The sequence below is a fragment of the Jaculus jaculus genome, chromosome 11 (genome assembly GCF_020740685.1).
Source record: "Jaculus jaculus isolate mJacJac1 chromosome 11, mJacJac1.mat.Y.cur, whole genome shotgun sequence".
In the NCBI taxonomy this organism is placed as follows: Eukaryota; Metazoa; Chordata; class Mammalia; order Rodentia; family Dipodidae; genus Jaculus; species Jaculus jaculus.
In genome coordinates this window covers 57,389,284-57,406,564 of record NC_059112.1, presented here as the reverse complement: position 1 = coordinate 57,406,564, position 17,281 = coordinate 57,389,284, and the positions used below count along the sequence as shown (strand labels likewise).

Genomic DNA, 17,281 nt, shown 5'->3' with positions numbered 1-17,281 from the left:
ATTTTTATTTTTTATTTTCTGGTTTTTCGAGGTAGGGTTTCACTGTAGCTCAGACTGTCCTGGAATTCACTATGTAGTCTCAGGGTGGCCTTGATCTCACAGCAGTCCTTCTGCCTCTGCCTCCTGAGTGCTGGGATTAAAGGCATGTGCTACCATGCCTGGCTAGAAGTATTTTTAATACAATTATATCCCCCAATTTTTTTTGATTAGACATGTGCTGTTGAATATTTTAAAAATGTATAGAACTTTGAGTTGACATTTTAAGACTGTGGCCTTCAATAAAATAGTCTCCCCTTGAGGTTTTCCAAAGTTTTTGTTAGCTGAGGTCAAATGTGATCTGAGAATATTTAATGGAAAATTCTAAAAGTAATAAATTTTTAGTTATATGCTTTTCTGTGTAATGTGATGGTGTCTCAAAACTCCCATCTACACTGTGTCATTCTTTGTTCAGTATGTTACCTGTCAGTCACTGAAACCCTGGCAGAGAACAGAAATATAGGGATCAGTAGTATGTGTATTTTCACTAGGGCTTAGAATTTACCCCCATGGGTAAGCAGAGACTAATATGAAAGTGGAATTTGACTGTTCAGAGTGTATTTTCCCAGAATTCCCTGCAGTTCCCTTAGAGACTGTTGAATGTATCTACTTGCATCTTTGAGTGCCAAGACTGCACTGGCATTTAGGGGCTGGGTTCTGGAGGCTTCAGGTTTCTGTAAGACTGTGCAGTAGCCATAGATAGTGTGCAAAGCAGTGTGACGCATTATGAATAATAAAATTAAAACAAATTGTTCCATGTGTGACCGCAGGCCAGGGTCTATTGGACTACAAACATATGTCCATCTAGCTTTACGTAGGCAGTTTTATGGAATTCCAGTCTTAAAAGCTACATACTTTTAAAATATTTCATTTGAGAGAGGAGAGAGAGAGAATGGGCACACCAGGGCCTCTAGCCACTTCAAATAAACTCCGGATGTATGTGCTGCTTAGTGCATCTGGCTTTATGAGGATACTGAAGAATTGAAGCTGGTTAGTAGGTTTACAGGCCTTAACTGTTACCTTTACTGTTAAGCCATCTCTCCAGCCCTTGAAGCTTTCCTTAGTAACTTTTGTCTAAGATTTACTTGTTCCCTATCTTGTCTTGAGATACATTATTTAAATTTTTTTCTCACATAATGTGGAAAAACCTGTCATCTATTCTCTTGGCTTATACTAGCAAATTCTGTTTAAATTAGAGCCAATTTGATCTATCCTGTTCCTAGACCTTTACTGCTTAGCCCAGGAGGTCACTAGGACTGAGAAGTGCAAGGATGGCAGGTGGTGTGTCTACCATAATGACTCAGATTTGTATTTCAGATTTGTATGCTTGAAGATTAATAGCAAGTTTTTAGAACTGAGGGAGTAGTTAAGTATGTTTACATAATGATTGGTTAACTAGAAAGTACGTTTTCTTTTTCTCTCTGTCTCTTTTTCTCTAAGGTAGGGTGTTGCTGTAGCCCAGGCTGACCTGGAATTCACTATGTAGGCTTTCCTCCCACCTCTGCCTCCCCAGAGCTGCTGAGATAAAAGGGGAGTGTCACCATGCCTATCTAAGTTTTTCACTTTTTTATCTGTTTATCATGATTCTTCTGTTGAGCCTTAGTGAGTTTGTTTTTATTTGTTTTAGTGCTGGGAATTGAATCCAGGGCTTTGTACATGCCAGGCAAGTTGTTACACTATTAAACTTTATCCCTAGAATATGTTTTTTTAACTTAAAAAACTTTTGAGACAGGGTCTCACTGAGTTGCCCAGGCTGTCTTTGAAGTAGCTCAGTAGTCTAGGTAGTCCTTGAAGTGGAGTTCTCTTGCCTCAGCCTCCCAAGTAGCTGGCATTACAGGCATGAGCCAATAGGCCTAGTTTCTTAGTTTTATTATTCTGTTTGTGTTATGGGTAATTGAAACTTATTTCCTTTGGTTATTGGTATATAATAGTTTTTAAAATAGGAACTTTAAATGAAATATCTAAGTATATAAAATTTTCAAATAACTTAATGACATTTCTTATTTTGCCTCAAAGTTAAAATATGGATATTTATCTTATATTAATCTTATATTTAGGACTCTGTGAAAATGGAAGATTATGAGGCATTTATAGGTTTTGATCTCTATGAGACAGCCCTCTCCAGTGTTGCTCAGAAGATTTTGTCTGCTATGCGGTCAGGTGATTTAGTGGATTCTAAGAATTGGGAAGAGAGTACAAAGAGTAAGTGATTTTTATGAGCCTTTCTGCTTTTATTATTTTAAATGTTATTAAGACTAAAAGGAAATTAAGTTTCCAACCCTCTTTTTTCTCATTGAGTGTTACTGAGTTACAACCCCTTCTTGCTTTAAAAATACAACATATTGCTGGATGTGGTGGCGCTTGCCTTTAAACCCAGCACTTGGGAGGCAGAGGTAGGAGGATTGCCAGGAGTATGAGGCCAGCCTGAGACTACATAGTGAATTCCAGGCTAGCCTGGACTATGCAAGACCCTACGTAGGGCAATAAAAAAATTATACTTGCTGGGTGTGGTATCACAGGCCTTTAATCTCATTATTTCAGAGGCTGAAGTAGGAGAGCCACTGTGAGTTTGAAGCCAGCCTGGGCTTACAGAGTAAGCCTGGTCTAGAGTTGAGACCTTGCCTTAAACACAACAAAAATATATATGAAATACTGTTCATTATTCCAGATATGTTCAAGAAAATGGTCTCTCTCACAGTGCCTCTCACTTGGCCTTAGGTCATTGAATCTGTACATAGCTTTGATATTGTGTGTGGTCATAAGAAAAGTGTTTTGATCTACTTCCATAAAATGTGTAAATTCTTAAGTGGCAGTGATCTATATATATGAGTTTGTAATGTGTGGTATTGTAGAAGCAGTGATGTGTTCAAGAATAATTGAAATTTTATAGTTTCAGGGTGGCCTCAAACTCATGGCGATCCTCCTCTGCCTCCCAAGTGCTTGGAGTAAAGGTGAGTGCCACCATGCCTGGCCTAATAAATACATTTTTTATTTCAAGGTAGGGTCTCACTGTACCCCAGGCTGACCTGGAATTCACTATGTAGTCTCAGGTGGCCTTGAACTCGCAGCAGTCCTCCTACTTCTGCCTCCCGAGTGCTGGGATTAAAGGTGTGTGCCACTGTGCCCAGCATAAGTTTTTAAAAGGGCCTAGAGTGATAGCTTAGCAGAGAAGGCACTTGCCTATGAAGCCAAAGGTCCCAGGTTCTATTTCCCAGTACCCCTGTAAACTAGATGCACAAAGAGGCACATGCATCTGGAATTCATTTGCAGTGGCTGGAGGCCCTGGTGTATTCTCTTCCCCTGCTTCCTCTCTTTTTCTCTCTCTCAAATAAGTAGATAAAATATAAAAGAAAGGGCTAGAGAGATGGCTTAGTGGTTAAGTGGTTGCCTATGAAGCCTAAGGACCCCAGTTTGAGGCTCAATTCCCCAAGACCCACGTTAGCCAGATGCACAAGGGACCCATGCCTCTGTAGTTCATTTGCAGTGGCTGGAAGCCCTGCTGTGCCCATTCTTTCCCTCTCTCTCTCTCTGCCTCTTTCTTTCTCTGTTGCTCTCAAATAAATAAATTTAAAAAATTAAATATATAAAAAAATGAGTTGGGTTTGGTAGCATAGGCTTGTAGACTCAGCATTCTGGCAGCTGAGGTAGGAGGATCACTGTGAATTTGGGGTCAGCCCAGGTTATATAGTAAGACCTTGTTTCAAACACCTCAAAATTTCTCAAAGCCGTCTCCTTGCTCAAGGTCACCATTATCTTATTGCAACTATTGCAATAAAATTGCATTTTATGTTGTTGAAAAAACCTGCTTGACAGAGATTATTTTTATACTACATGGAAATCCAGCCTTCCCTTCTGAGACACACAGTTGCTCTATATGGCTCCATCTCATTGCACCAGGTGTAACCAAATGGCCAGTTTCCTGTCAGCAATGTGAGTTCAAGTGATGTTGCCATTTCTAAGCTAGGCTTGAAGATAGCTGATCTGCTTCTTACCAATTGGAATCTGAAATGATTCCTCTCCAATCCTCTAAGTGATAACAGTATCCTAGAAGATTGTGACACAACGTGAAAGACCGTGGGCCTGTGAATAGTTCCTGAATAGTTCTACTACCAACTAGAACTTTATCTGAGAAGATGAGAGAAATAAATATATTTTGTTCTTTGGCCATTGTTTGGATTGTTTGTGATTTTAACTTTTTAAAAACGCACTTATATTCAGAGTTGGGTTCATCTCAGTTAAGTTTTTGGCACTTTATTGCTCAGTAATAATTGTCCAAAGTGTTTAGCAGTCTAGATGCTAGGTATAGGATTATTATGATAAGCATGTATTTATTGAGGTATATCTTTTTTTTTTTTTGTAAAAATCAGCATTTTAGGGCTGGAAAGATGGCATAGCGGTTAGGGCACTTACCTGCAAAGGCAAAGGACCCAGGTTCAATTCTCCAGGATCCATGTGAGCCAGATGCCCAAGGGGTGCATGTGTCTGGAGTTTGTTTGCAGTGGTTAGATGCCCTGCTGCGGCCATTCTCTCTGTCTGTTTCTCTTCTCTCTATCTCTCTCTCTGCTTGCAAATGAATAAATAAAATAAAAATTAAAAAGATCAGCAGTTTAGCATACATTTATTAGAATTCCCTTTTAATTTATAAAAGAGGCTTGAAATGAGTAGGGTGTTTTCTAGTAAAATCAATTTTTCTTTTGAGGTAGGGTCTCACTCTAGCCCAGGCTGACCTGGAATTTACTATGTATTCTCAGGATAGCCTAGAACTTGTGGCAATCCTCCTACCTCTGCCTCCCAAGTGCTGGATTTTAAAGGCATGTGCCACTATGCCTGGCTCAAAATAGTTTTATGTGCATTAATAAATTGATAAAAGATTGAGATCTGTAAAGGTAAGTATTTGTTGGAATCCAACTGATATGAAACTTGTTTTATTTCTAGTATCTAATAGAAATAGTTTGTAATTTCAGTGACAAAAAACAAAGCTAAATGAAAGAATTAGACCTATTGTGGTTGTTATATTCATTTTAATTAGGTATATATGAATAAACATTTTATATTGATTTTATGTGTATCTAATACCTATAAAATGCTTGCATCCAGTCATTTGCCACTGCCTTCATTCATGCCCTTCCCCCTGGAGTTCCCCTTCCTATGGAAATTTCTGTATTTGTTTCCAAGTTACTCTTTGCCTTCAGTTTACTGCCATCTTTGTTTTTGTTTTTCCCTTTGCACCATTGCTAGAGTTGGTTCATTTCTTGTCCTTCTTCTCTGCAAAATTTATCTATAGATCCCAATGTGTTCCTTTATAGTTAACATGTTTTAACTATTTTCTATCTTTTTATTTTTATTTTTTTGGTTCCACTCAGATTTAACTGACTTCCAAATGCATGATGGTTTTGGTTTTCAAGGTAGGTTCTTGCTCTAGCCCAGGCTGATTTGGAATTTACTATGTAGTCTCAGGATAGTCTCAAACTCACAGTGATCCTCCTACCGCTACCTCCTGAGTGCTGGCATTAAAGGCATGTGCCACCATGCCTGGCATGTGTGATGCTTTTCTGTCTCCATCCTTTTCTCGCAACTCTTGTTGAAATCATAGTGTTTAAAGGTTAGCTTCACTTGTGTACACAAAAGTTGTCAATTGAATACTTACAAGTTGAATTTAATAATAATCACCTCATTAAAAACATATACCACCTGGGCACAATGGCACACACCTTTAATCCCAACACTTGGTAGGCAATGGTAGGAGGATCACTATGAATTTGAGGCTAGCCTAGGACTATCAAGTAAGATCTAGGTCAGCCTAGCCTATTGAGAGATCCTACCTCAAAAAAAACAAAACAAAACAAAACAAAAAAAGCAAAAAAGACCCACTGTATATCGTGGACAAGGTGGTTTTATCAGATCATATACCATGGTCAAGTTGATTTTATTCCAGGCATGCAAAAGATGTTTTAACATGTCAGTAAATTAATTCACATTTATAATTGGAACAGAGATGAAAAGGCATTTGACAAAGTTCAACTTCCCTTCACAGTAAAAACCTAGAATAGGTCTGGAGAGATGGCTTAGCAGTTAAGGCTCTTGCCTGAGAAGCCTGAGGACCAAGGTTAGGTCCCTCATGCATCTGGAGTTCATTTGTAGTGGCTGGAGGCCCTGGCATGCACATTTTCTCTATCTGTGCTCCCCTTTTTTCTCTCCAATAAGTAAGCAAAATAATTAAAAGCTGGAAGAAACTAGGAATAAAACATAATAAAGGCTGTATATGATAAAACATATAGCCCATATTATACTAAATGGGGTCAAACTGAAAGCATTCCCTCTCAAATCAGGAATAAAACTGTCTATTCTCTACTACTATTTAATGTAGTGGTTGAATTTTTACAGAAATAAGGCAAGAGAGAAAAGGGATACCTACCGAAAAGATGTGAGCTTCCTTACTACATGATCATATATTTAAAATATATTTTTTTAATTTTATTTATTTGAGAGCGACAGACACAGAGAGAAAGACAGGTAGAGGGAGAGAGAGAGAGAATGGGCGCGCCAGGGCTTCCAGCCTCTGCAAACGAACTCCAGACGCTTGCGCCCCCTTGTGCATCTGGCTAACGTGGGACCTGGGGAACCGAGCCTCGAACTGGGGTCCTTAGGCTTCACAGGCAAGCGCTTAACCACTATGCCATCTCTCCAGCCCATGATCATATATTTAAAAGACCATATTACTAGCTTTTCTATATACCAGCAATAAAAATTCTGCAAAAAAAAAAAAAAAAAAAAAAAGAATCAGGAAAGCAGTCTATTCACTATAGCCTGAAAAGATAACTAGGAATAAACCTAACTGAAGAGATAAATGACCTATGTAATGAAAACTATAGCACTGGAGAAGGTGGAGACCCTAGAATATAATAAGCAGGCCATGTTCATGGATTGATGGAATTAATATTGTGCAAATAAGTATTCCAAAAATCAGTACACAGAATCAGTTTACTCCCAATTTGAATTCTAATAACATTCTTCACAAAGCTAGAAAAACCTAAAATTCATATGGAAGCACAAAAGGACCACAGTAACCAAAGCAATCCTTAGTGAACAGGAAATGCTGGAGATATTGCATATCTGATCTCAAATTATAGCACAGAGCCATAACAAAAAGCATGGCATGACACAAAAATTGACACCAATGGGCTGGAATAGATCCTGAAATAAACCCACATAACTATAGTCATCTGATTTTTGACAAAGGTGCCAAAAATATGTCAGAAAAAAAAACCCTTAACAAATGGTGCTGGGAAAACTTGCTATGTACATATGGAAGAATGACACTAGATCCTTACCTCACTGTTACCAATCTCCCCAAATATCAAAGTGCATCAAAGGCCATAATGTAAAATCTGAGAAACTACTAAAAGAAATGGGAGGGCTGGAGAGAGATGGCTTAGGGGTTAAGGCACTTGCCTACGAAGCCTAAAGACCCAGATTTGATTCACCAGTACCCACATAAGCCAGCTGCCTAAGGTGACACATATCTGGAGTTTGTTAGCAGTGACTAGAGGCCCTTGCGTGCCCATTTTCTCCCTCCCTTCCCCCACCCTCTGCCTTTCTCTCAAATATAAAAAGAAATGGGAAAGACACGTCAAAGACTTTCTGAATAGGCCTCTAACAGTTCAAGAAATAATAGCAGTAGAGGCTGGAGTGATGGCTTAGTTGCCTGTGAAGCCAAAGGACCCAGGTTTGATTCCCCAATACCCATGTTAAAGCCAGATGCACATGGTTGTGCATGCGTCCTGGGGTTCATATGCAGAGACCCTGATGTGCCCATTCTCTATGTGCCGCTTTCTCTCAAATAAGCTATTTAAGATAAAATAGCAAAAAATTTTATTGCTTTACATAAAATAACCTTGGGCACAGCAAAGGAGATTAGGACACATTCCACAAAAAGGGAGAAAATCTTTTCTATTTGTTTTAGTGGGATTAGTATCTAGAACACATGAAAAAAAATTAAAAGCCAACAGGTAAATGGACAAGTAAACGTGAAAAGACAGTTCCTGAGAGGAGTACAAAGAACCAATAAACACAAGAAAAAATTATATATGTATATGTATACATATAATTTTTATTTTTACGTATTTGAGGGAGAGAAAGAAAGAATGGATGCACTGGGGCCTCCAGCCACTGCAAATGAACTCCAGACACATGCACTATCTTGTGCATTGGGCTTATGAGTCCTGGAGAATCAAACCTTGGTCCTTTGGCTTTGCGGGCAAGCACTTAATCTGCTAAATTATCTCTCCAGCCCTCAAAGTGTCCAACATAAGAATGCTGTGAAGGAAATGCAAGTCAAAACTACATTGAGCTGGGTGTGGTGGCGCCCGCCTTTAATCCCAGCACTTGGGAGGCAGAGGTAGGAGAATCACCATGAGTTCAAAGCCACCCTGAGACTACAGAGTGAATTCCAGGTCGGCCTGGACTAGAGTGAGACCCTTCCTTGAAAACCTGAAAAAAAACAAAACAAACAAACAAAAAAAAACCCCCTACATTGATTCCATTTCACCCCAGTCAGAATAACTATCATTAAGAAAATAAATGCTGGTCAGGATGTGGGGGGAAAAGGAACTTACACACTGTAAATGGGCATATTAGTGCAACTACTATGGAAATCAGTAAAGTTCCTCAGAAAATTAAAGATAGAACTACTTTATGATCCAGATGTGCCACTCTTGGGTATATATCCAAATGAATCCTTAAGCTATATTTATTGTGTCACAATTTGCAATAGTCAAGTTATGGAATCAGCCCACATATCCATCAGCAGATGAATGGACCAATAAATGTACATATGAGCAATGAAGTTTTATTTAGCCATAAAGCATGAATTTATTTGAAGGAAAATGGATGGAGTTGGGAATAATATTAAATAAACTAAACTCAGAAAGACAATTGTCTCATGTTTTCTCTGGTATGCAGAATCTACATCAAAAAAATAAAAAGACATGAGAGTAGAAGGAAGATTGGAAAGAGGGAGAGGACCATCAGGAGGTAGAAGGAGCTTGAAATGGCAGAGGGGGGTGAATATGCTCAAGATACAATTTAAAAAAGGGGGGCTAATAGAACCTCTTTGGATCATGACCTCTCCAAAAAAGCTGTTTCTGGAGGTTTTGCCGTCCAAGCTTACAAAGGAACCAAGAAGTCCTTTCCCATGGAGCTGACCTGTGTCCAGGCCACCTTAATGGACCTAAAGATCTAGATGCCAGTGTCCTTTTGCTTGAAAGCAGTGCAAAAGCTGCTTTTGGAAAAGTAAAGTATCTTACTTTTTATTTTGTAATATTTTAGGGAACATTTTTTTAAAAAAACCAAAAGTTTACCATCACACATAATTTATTTTTTACATATACATATACATCATTTAATATAAAGTTGTAAACAAGTTCATATGTAGTGTACATTGTAAATTAAGGAGTTTTTTCTTGTTAACACTTTGGTCATTAACTCACAACAGACTAGCCAATTAGTACTAGGTTTGTTAAATGTAATTTTTAAAAATTTATGTATGAGAGAGGGAGGGAAGGAGGGAAGGAAGAGAGAATGGGCATGCCAGGGCCTCCAGCCACTGCAAATGCACTCCAGATGCATCTGCCACCTTGTGCGTCTCTGGCTTATATGGGTCCTGGGGAATCAATCTGGGGTCCTTTGGCTTTGTAGGCAAACGTCTTTAACCGCTAAGCCGTCTCTTCAGCCCTAAAGTAATTTTTGAATCCAGGCAGGAACAGAAGCTATGTAATTTGAACAAGTTTAAAGCCATTTTAGCCAGCAAGGCATAATGAGATCCATGTAGCAGAGTAGTTTCCTTCCCTATGTCTGCAAGTAGAGTGTTGAGAAAATAGAGGAAGTCACTCCAAGTCTGAGATTCAGCCCTTATCTTCAGGCACATATAACCCACAGGATAGCCCAGAACTGTTCAGGGGTGACACAGGCTGGCTGTGAAGACTTTATCCCTGTGGTGTCATCATCTTGATTACCAGCTGGCAGCCTATGGAGAGCTTGCTGGGAAGCAGCTCCTTGGGTGGGTGTGAGAGGATACTGCTGGGAGTCTTCTGCACTGGCCAGGAGGGGCCAGAGCAGAAAGGCTAGCACAAGACCTAGAGTGGCCCTCCAGCACCCTCTGCTGTCAGAAGCTGGTGTTGTGCAATGAGGGTTGGATTTGTAGATGAGAGGCAAAAATTATTGGCACTGGGATGGATGAGACCACCTTAGAGGGACTGTAGTGCCTAGGAGATCATTGGGGCTGGTTCTGTGGTGCAAGTTCAAGGCAGGTTGAACTGCTGTTTGATAAGGGAGATTCTGATGTGGAAGGATTCCCTAGAGGCAATGAATTTAATGCTCTGAGGAAGATCCCAAGACATGGTGTTAACATACTGCTAGGATGGTTCTTGGTACCTTGCAGGAGATGGTTCAAACTGGATGAAGTAGAAATGTTAGACTTCCCATAGCAGATGGTGAAAGAGGATGAAACAGCTGAGAGATTTGCATGCTAAATCAGGTGCATTATGTAGGGCTGGGAAACTCAGTAGATAACTATGTTCTGTAGATGGGCACCTAGGACACAGTGTTTACCAAAGCAAAAAGAATGCTTTGAAAATCCCACTGGTGCTTGTGCTTTATGGATGAGGTAATGACAGGTGCTCCTTGATAACAGGATGATATCCTGAAATATAAGCTAAATTGTAGAACCTATCATAAGTGGGGTAAGCACCATTCTCACAAAGAGTAACTGAAGAGGAGCATGTTCCCTAGGGGGAAGGACCATGTAACACCATAGTAAGTTTACATCTGATAAGCAGACATTTAATTTACAAGTTAGTTGCTGACAAGCCAGAAACCTGGAGAATTACAGTGCATAGCACAAGCTTAACCAAGTTGTATCTAAATTGCTAGCTGTGGTACCTGCAACTGACAAGACTTCTCATACATGGTGTGCAGCATTTATTAGTCAGATGAGTGTATTCCTTTCTATCTGCATCAGAGAGAAAAGTGAAATAGTTCACAGTGAACTACACAATGTAAACTTGTACCTTGCTCTAGGGCTGTGTTATGAAGTGTTGTGATAAAATCATGCCAGACCAGCAGCACAGATAAGAAATAATGATGGAAAGGAATTCCTACAATGATTCAGAGACTGACAACAGCTGAAGTTTTGGGGAATTCAATGGTGTAAAATGTGGTAGGAGGTCTCCTTATGTGGTGGTCTGATTCAGGTGTCCCCAATAAACTTAGATATTCTGAATGCTAGGTTCCAAGCTGATGGAGATTTGGGAATTAACACCTAGAGGGAGTGTATTGTTGGGGGTGGGCTTATGGGTGTTATAGCTAGCTTCCCCTTGCCAGTGTTTGGTACACTCTCCTGTTGCTATTGTCCACTTGGCGTTGGCCAGAGGTTGATGTCCACCTTCTGCTCCTGTCATCATTTCCCCTGACATCTTGGAGCTTCCCCCTCGTGCCTGTAAGCCAAAAAAAATCTCTTTTTTCCCCACAAGCTGCTCTGGGTTGGATGATTTTTACCAGCAATGAGAACCTGACTGCAACATCTTGTAAGAAAAGGACAAGTTACTACATTTTTCACATCCCATCACTAAGAAGGAAGCATGGCACCGTATTAGAATCTTTGGGTGTAGACATAAATGGCTGCATATTCCACATTTGGGATTAGTGTTCTAATGAGAGAGTGACACAAAGCCACCAGCTTTGTGTAGGGCCTAAACTAGGAAAGGACTCGGAAAAGATCCAGGCCTGTAGCCTGCCAACCCAACACATGTTTTGGGGTCAGAGCTAGAAAAACATACTGTGTGATTTCTGGCAAGGAGACTTCTTATACAGACTCTCAGAAAGCTGGGGCAGGTCAACATCGTTAGCATAGAATTGCACATTATTTTAAAAATCGAAACAAAGACTTATGACCATGATTCTGGCTCCTGGTGGATATGGGGACCATTAGAACATCAGACAGCTGTTTTCTGTTAGAACATCAAGAGAAGAGCCTGAGTCTGCAGGACTTCACTCTGTTGGAAGTGGAAAGCTAGTAGGCACAGTGGCGGCCCAAGCCCAGTGGCTTAGTTCACAATGAATTATGTCACATGGAAAAATCCAAAACCTGGTTGCCAGGGCACTAGAGTCCAGACACTGGAAGACATGTTGAAGATAAAATCAAGGGGCAAATTTGATGTGCTTGACAATCCACTTTGTGTTAGAAAGAAATGGCACCAAAATTAGAAAATATTAGGACTTGTAGACAACAGTGGGTGGCTTGAATGGTTGGCTAGGGACCTAGAATAAAGACCAAAAGGAGTTCTTGAGGTAAGGGATATGGGTAGACTCATTATGGAATGGACATGAAGTATCTCCATCCTATGAACATTCACCACAGATGACGTGACCTGTTGACATGTACCAGCCTCTGTCCCACACTGTCCTAGTGCTAACATGTGCTTGTTCTTTAATGGTACCCATCTCCCTCCTCTATTCCACTCTTGGTCCCCTTAAGTGATAAACATCCAACCTTCAAAAGAGGTTGAGTGGAGAGTCCCCAGTGGCATAATTTTGAGGGACCAGTCACTGGGCAGGTTGACAACATTGAATTCTCTGTGCTCTGAAAAGTACAATGCTTCATCCTTTTTTTTAAAAAAAATTATTTAGTTGTTTATTTGAGAGTGCCAGAGAAAGAGGCAGATAGAGATAGATATATAGAATGGGCACGCCAGGGCCTCCAGCCACTGCAAATGAACTCCAGATGCGTGCACCCCCTTGTACATCTGGCTAACATGGGTCCTGGGGAATCAAGCCTCGAACCGTGTCCTTAGGCTTCACAGGCAAGTGTTTAACCGCTAAGCCATCTCTCCAGCCCTCATCCTTTGTTTAATTGTGAAGTTTAATATACAAACATTCAGTAATTTGATCATGTTCCCATCCCTTTATCTTCTTTCTGTCCTCTCTCCCTTGACCCCCATCCACTGAGGGGGTCATCTTTCAAGGTAGTCTTTCCTCTGATTTAGTTATTTTTTTAAAAAACATTATTCATTTGAGAGAGAAAGAGGTAGATAAAGAGAATGGGCGCCATATGGCTTCTAGTCAGTGCAAACAAACTCCACAAACATGCACCACCTTGTGCATCTGGCTTTAAGTGGGTACTGGGTACTATTATAGGCAATCATGATAATTCCTTCCCCGCTCACTTTCCCCTTCAAAGCTCTACTTTCCATTATGTCCCTTGCCTCTCTCAATCAGTCTCTGTTTTATTTTGAGGCTGTCATCATTTCCTGCTATTATACTGGTCTTGTGTAGGTGTACTGTGTACCAGGTGTACTGTGAGGTCTTGGATATCCAGGCCATTTTGTATCTGGAAGAGTGTTTTGTAAGGAGTCCTATCATTCCTTTGGCTGTTACATTCTTCCTTCCACAAATGACCCTGAGCCTTGGAAGGTGTGACAGAGATATTTCAGTGCTGAGCATTCCTAAGTCACTTCTCAGCACTGTGGTGCGTTTTGAATCATCCCAGAGGTCAGTGCCATCTGAAAAGAGAAGCTTCTCTAACCAAAAGTGAGAGTGGCATAAATTACCAGGCAGTTCTGTGAGCATAAGATATATATAGCCAGACACCAGCAGGCGATACACCCTAAGGCTCATGACTTCCTCTGCCATAGGTTTTCAGTATCAGCCATGTATTCCCCGCTGAAGTGGGCCTCCAGTCCAATTAGAGAGTGGGTGGTTTCCCCCATAACAGACATGCCATTATTGTACCCATTGGCTCATTCGGTCTGGCTAGCCAACTTAAGGCTTGCAGCATCCACTGTTGCTTATCTCCTCGCATGAATTCTCTCTCTCCCATGGAGCTACGTGTAGTGTAGCTTTTTCTAGCTTTCTGTCAGCTGGTCTACATGGAGATTTTCAAGTGTTTATCAGATTTAACAGTTTGCTGGTAGAGTAATTAGGGTCCTTTATGTATAGAATCATGTCATCAGCAAATAATGATAACTTGATCTCTTCCTTTCCAATTTGTACCCTTTTATGTGTGTCACTGCCTTATTGCTATGGCTAAGACTTCCAAAACCATATTAAATAAAAGTGGGGACAGTGGACACCCTTGTTGTGTTCTTGATTTTAGTGGAAAAGTTTCCAGTTTTTCCCCATTTAGTATTATATTGGCTGTAGGCTTGTTATAAATAACCTTTATTATGTTGAGATATATTTCTTTTATTCCCAGTCTCTGTCGGACTTTTACCATGAAGGGATGTTGGATTTTTTCAAATGCTTTTCCTCCATCTAATGAGATGATCATATGATTTTTGTCCTTCAGTCTATTTATATAATGTATTACATTTATTGATTTATGTATGTTGAGCCATCCCTGTATCTCTGGAATAAAGCCTACTTGGTTGGGGTGAATGACCTTTCTGATGTATTCTTTTTGCTGATATTTTGTTGAGAATTTTTGCATCTATGTTTATGAGGGAGATTGGTCTGTAATTTTTTTTTTTTTTGAGGTTTATTTTTGAGGTAGGGTCTCGCTGTAGCCCAGGCCTTTTGGGTCATCCCAGTAGTCATCACCATCTGAAAAGAGAAGCTTCTCTACCCAGAAGTAAGAGTAGCATCAGTATTTGAATATGAACATTAAGTGTAATGCTTTCAGGGCAATTTGGTGAGAGTAATATGTGCATTTATCTTGACAAAAGCAGGCTTTATACCCCCAAGGCCTATGACCTTCCCTGCTATAGGCTTTTGATTAAGTTTTCAGTACCAGGCACATATTCCTTCCCATAGAGTGGGCCTTCAGTCCAATTAGAGAGCAGTTGGTTTTCCCCAGAGCAGACATGCCACTATTGCACTCGTTCAGTCATTTGGCCTATCTGGCCAAACTTAAGGTTTCAAGTGTCCACTGTTTTCACCACTGATGACTTGTCTCCTATAAGACTGCATACAGTGCAGCTTTTTCCAGCTTTCAGTTGGCTGGGCTACAGGGAGAAGGTTTCCTGCTCAGCACCAACTTGATTTCTCAGTGACTTTGCCTCTCAGGCATGTAAAGTCTTCAGCAATAGGTTCTTATCATCTCTTTCTCATGGAGACCCAAGGGTCTTGGCAATAGCCTGTGATGTTTTAGAGGCAACAGGGGCCTTCTTGGCCAATGACTCACTGGAAGGTATCCCATACCTGGCACTGAAAATTTTCTATTAACAACCTGTGGCTTCTGGATGTGCCATTATTTAAGAAAGTAGATTTTTATATGTCTTATTGAGGATATCTTGAATTTTGATTGACCCTCTCCCCTGCCCTTCTTTTATACACTTTCTTCCTCTGACCTCGCTTAGGCCTTTCCCCTCCCTGTAATCTGTTCTTCTACTTATATATATATCATCCTCTTAAGACTTTCCTTCTTCTCCCTCCCTTATAGCCTTTTTCTAGTTTATGGTTCTCTGCTACTGATTATTGGTTCCAGATCACACACAAGTCTACATTTGTAGCTAGGATCCACATATAAGAGTGAACATGTGACATTTGGCTTTCTGGGCCTTGGTTCCCTCACTTAGTATAATCCTTTCCAGATCTATCCATTTCCCTGCAAATTTCATAATTTCATTTTTCTTTACTGCTGAATAGAATTCCATTGTGTAGATGTACCACATCTTTATTATTCATTCATCTGTGGATAGACATCTAGGTTGGTTCCATTTCCTAGCAATTGTGAGTAGAACAGCAATAAACATGGTTGTGCAAGTATCTCTAAGGTAGTGAAAAGAGTTACTAAGGTATATGCCTACGAGTGCTATAGCAAGATCATATGGCAAATCTATTTTTAGCTGTCTCAAGAATCTCCACACTGATTTCCACAACAGCTGTACCAAATTACATTCCCACCAACAGTGCAAAAGGGTCCTCTTTTACCACATCCTTGCCAACATTTATTGTTATTTGTTTTCTTGATGGTAGCCATTCTGATGGGAGAGAGATTGAATCTCAAGGTAGTTTTAATTTGTATTTCCTTAATGGCTAAGGATGTAGAACACTTTTTAGATGTTTATATGCCATCTCTTATTTCTTCCGGTGAGAACTCTCTATTTAGTTCCATAGCCCAGTTTTTGATTGGGTTGTTTGATTTCTAATTGTTCTATTTTTTGAGGTCTTTGTAGAGTGTGGATATTATTCCTTTGTCTGATATGTAACTGGCAAAGATTTCCCCCATTCTGTAGGTCGTCTCTTTGCTCTATTCACAGTGTTCTTTGCTGTACAAAAGCTTTGTAATTTCATGAGATCCCAGTGGTTGATTAGTGGTTTTATTTTCTGAGGAATTGGGGTTATATTCAGAAAGTCATTACCTATGCCAATATGTTGAAGGGTTTCCCCTACCTTTTCCTCTAGCAATTTCAGAGTTTCAGGTCTGATATTAAGGTCCCTGATCCACTTGGATTTGATTCTTATGCATGGAGAAAGACAAGGATCTATTTTCATCTTTTTACATATTATTCAGTTTTCCCAGCACCACTTGTTGAAGAGGCTGTCTTTTCTCCAGTGAATATTTTTGGCATTTTTGTCAAAAATCAGGTGGCTGTAGCTGCCTAGAGTAACATATGAGTCCTATATTCTGTTCCATTGATCTACATGTCTGTCTTTGTACCAATACCATGCTGTTTTTGTTACTGTGGCTTTGTAATATAGCTTAAAATCGGGTATGGTGATACCACCAGCCTTATTTTTGTTGCTCAAAATTGTTTTGGCTATTCGAGGTTTTTTTATACTTCCAAATGAAATTTAGGATTTTTTTTTCTATTCCTATGAAGTATGCCATTGGAATTTTTTTTTATAGAGTTTTTTTTTTAATTTAATTTAATTTTATTTATTTGAGAGCTACAGAAAGAGAGAAAGAGAGAGAGAGAGAATGGGCGCGCCAGGGCCTCCAGCCACTGCAAACGAACTCCAGACGCGTGCGCCCCCCTGTGCATCTGGCTAACGTGGGACCTGGGGAACCAAGCCTCAAACCAGGGTCCTTAGGCTTCACAGGCAAGCACTTAACTGCTAAGCCATTTCTCCAGCCCGCCATTGGAATTTTAATGGGGATTGCATTAAATGTGTAGATTGCTTTTGCTAAGATTGGCATTTTCACAACATTGATTCTTCCAATTCAAGAATATTGGATATCTTTCCATTTCCATGTGTCTTCTGCAGTTTCTTGCTTGAGTGTCTTAAAGTTCTCATTGTAGAGCTCTTT

General features: G+C 40.0%; 1 protein-coding gene across 1 annotated transcript in view; it reads left to right on the top strand.

The window, feature by feature from the left end:
- Positions 1 to 2,105: 2,105 nt before the first annotated feature.
- Poln (DNA polymerase nu) overlaps positions 2,106 to 17,281 on the top strand; it is a 286,447-nt gene continuing 271,271 nt past the window's right edge. The window contains exon 1 of the mRNA XM_045130272.1: positions 2,106 to 2,238. Coding sequence (XP_044986207.1) covers positions 2,106 to 2,238 — 133 coding nt within the window. The remainder of the gene's footprint in view (positions 2,239 to 17,281) is intronic.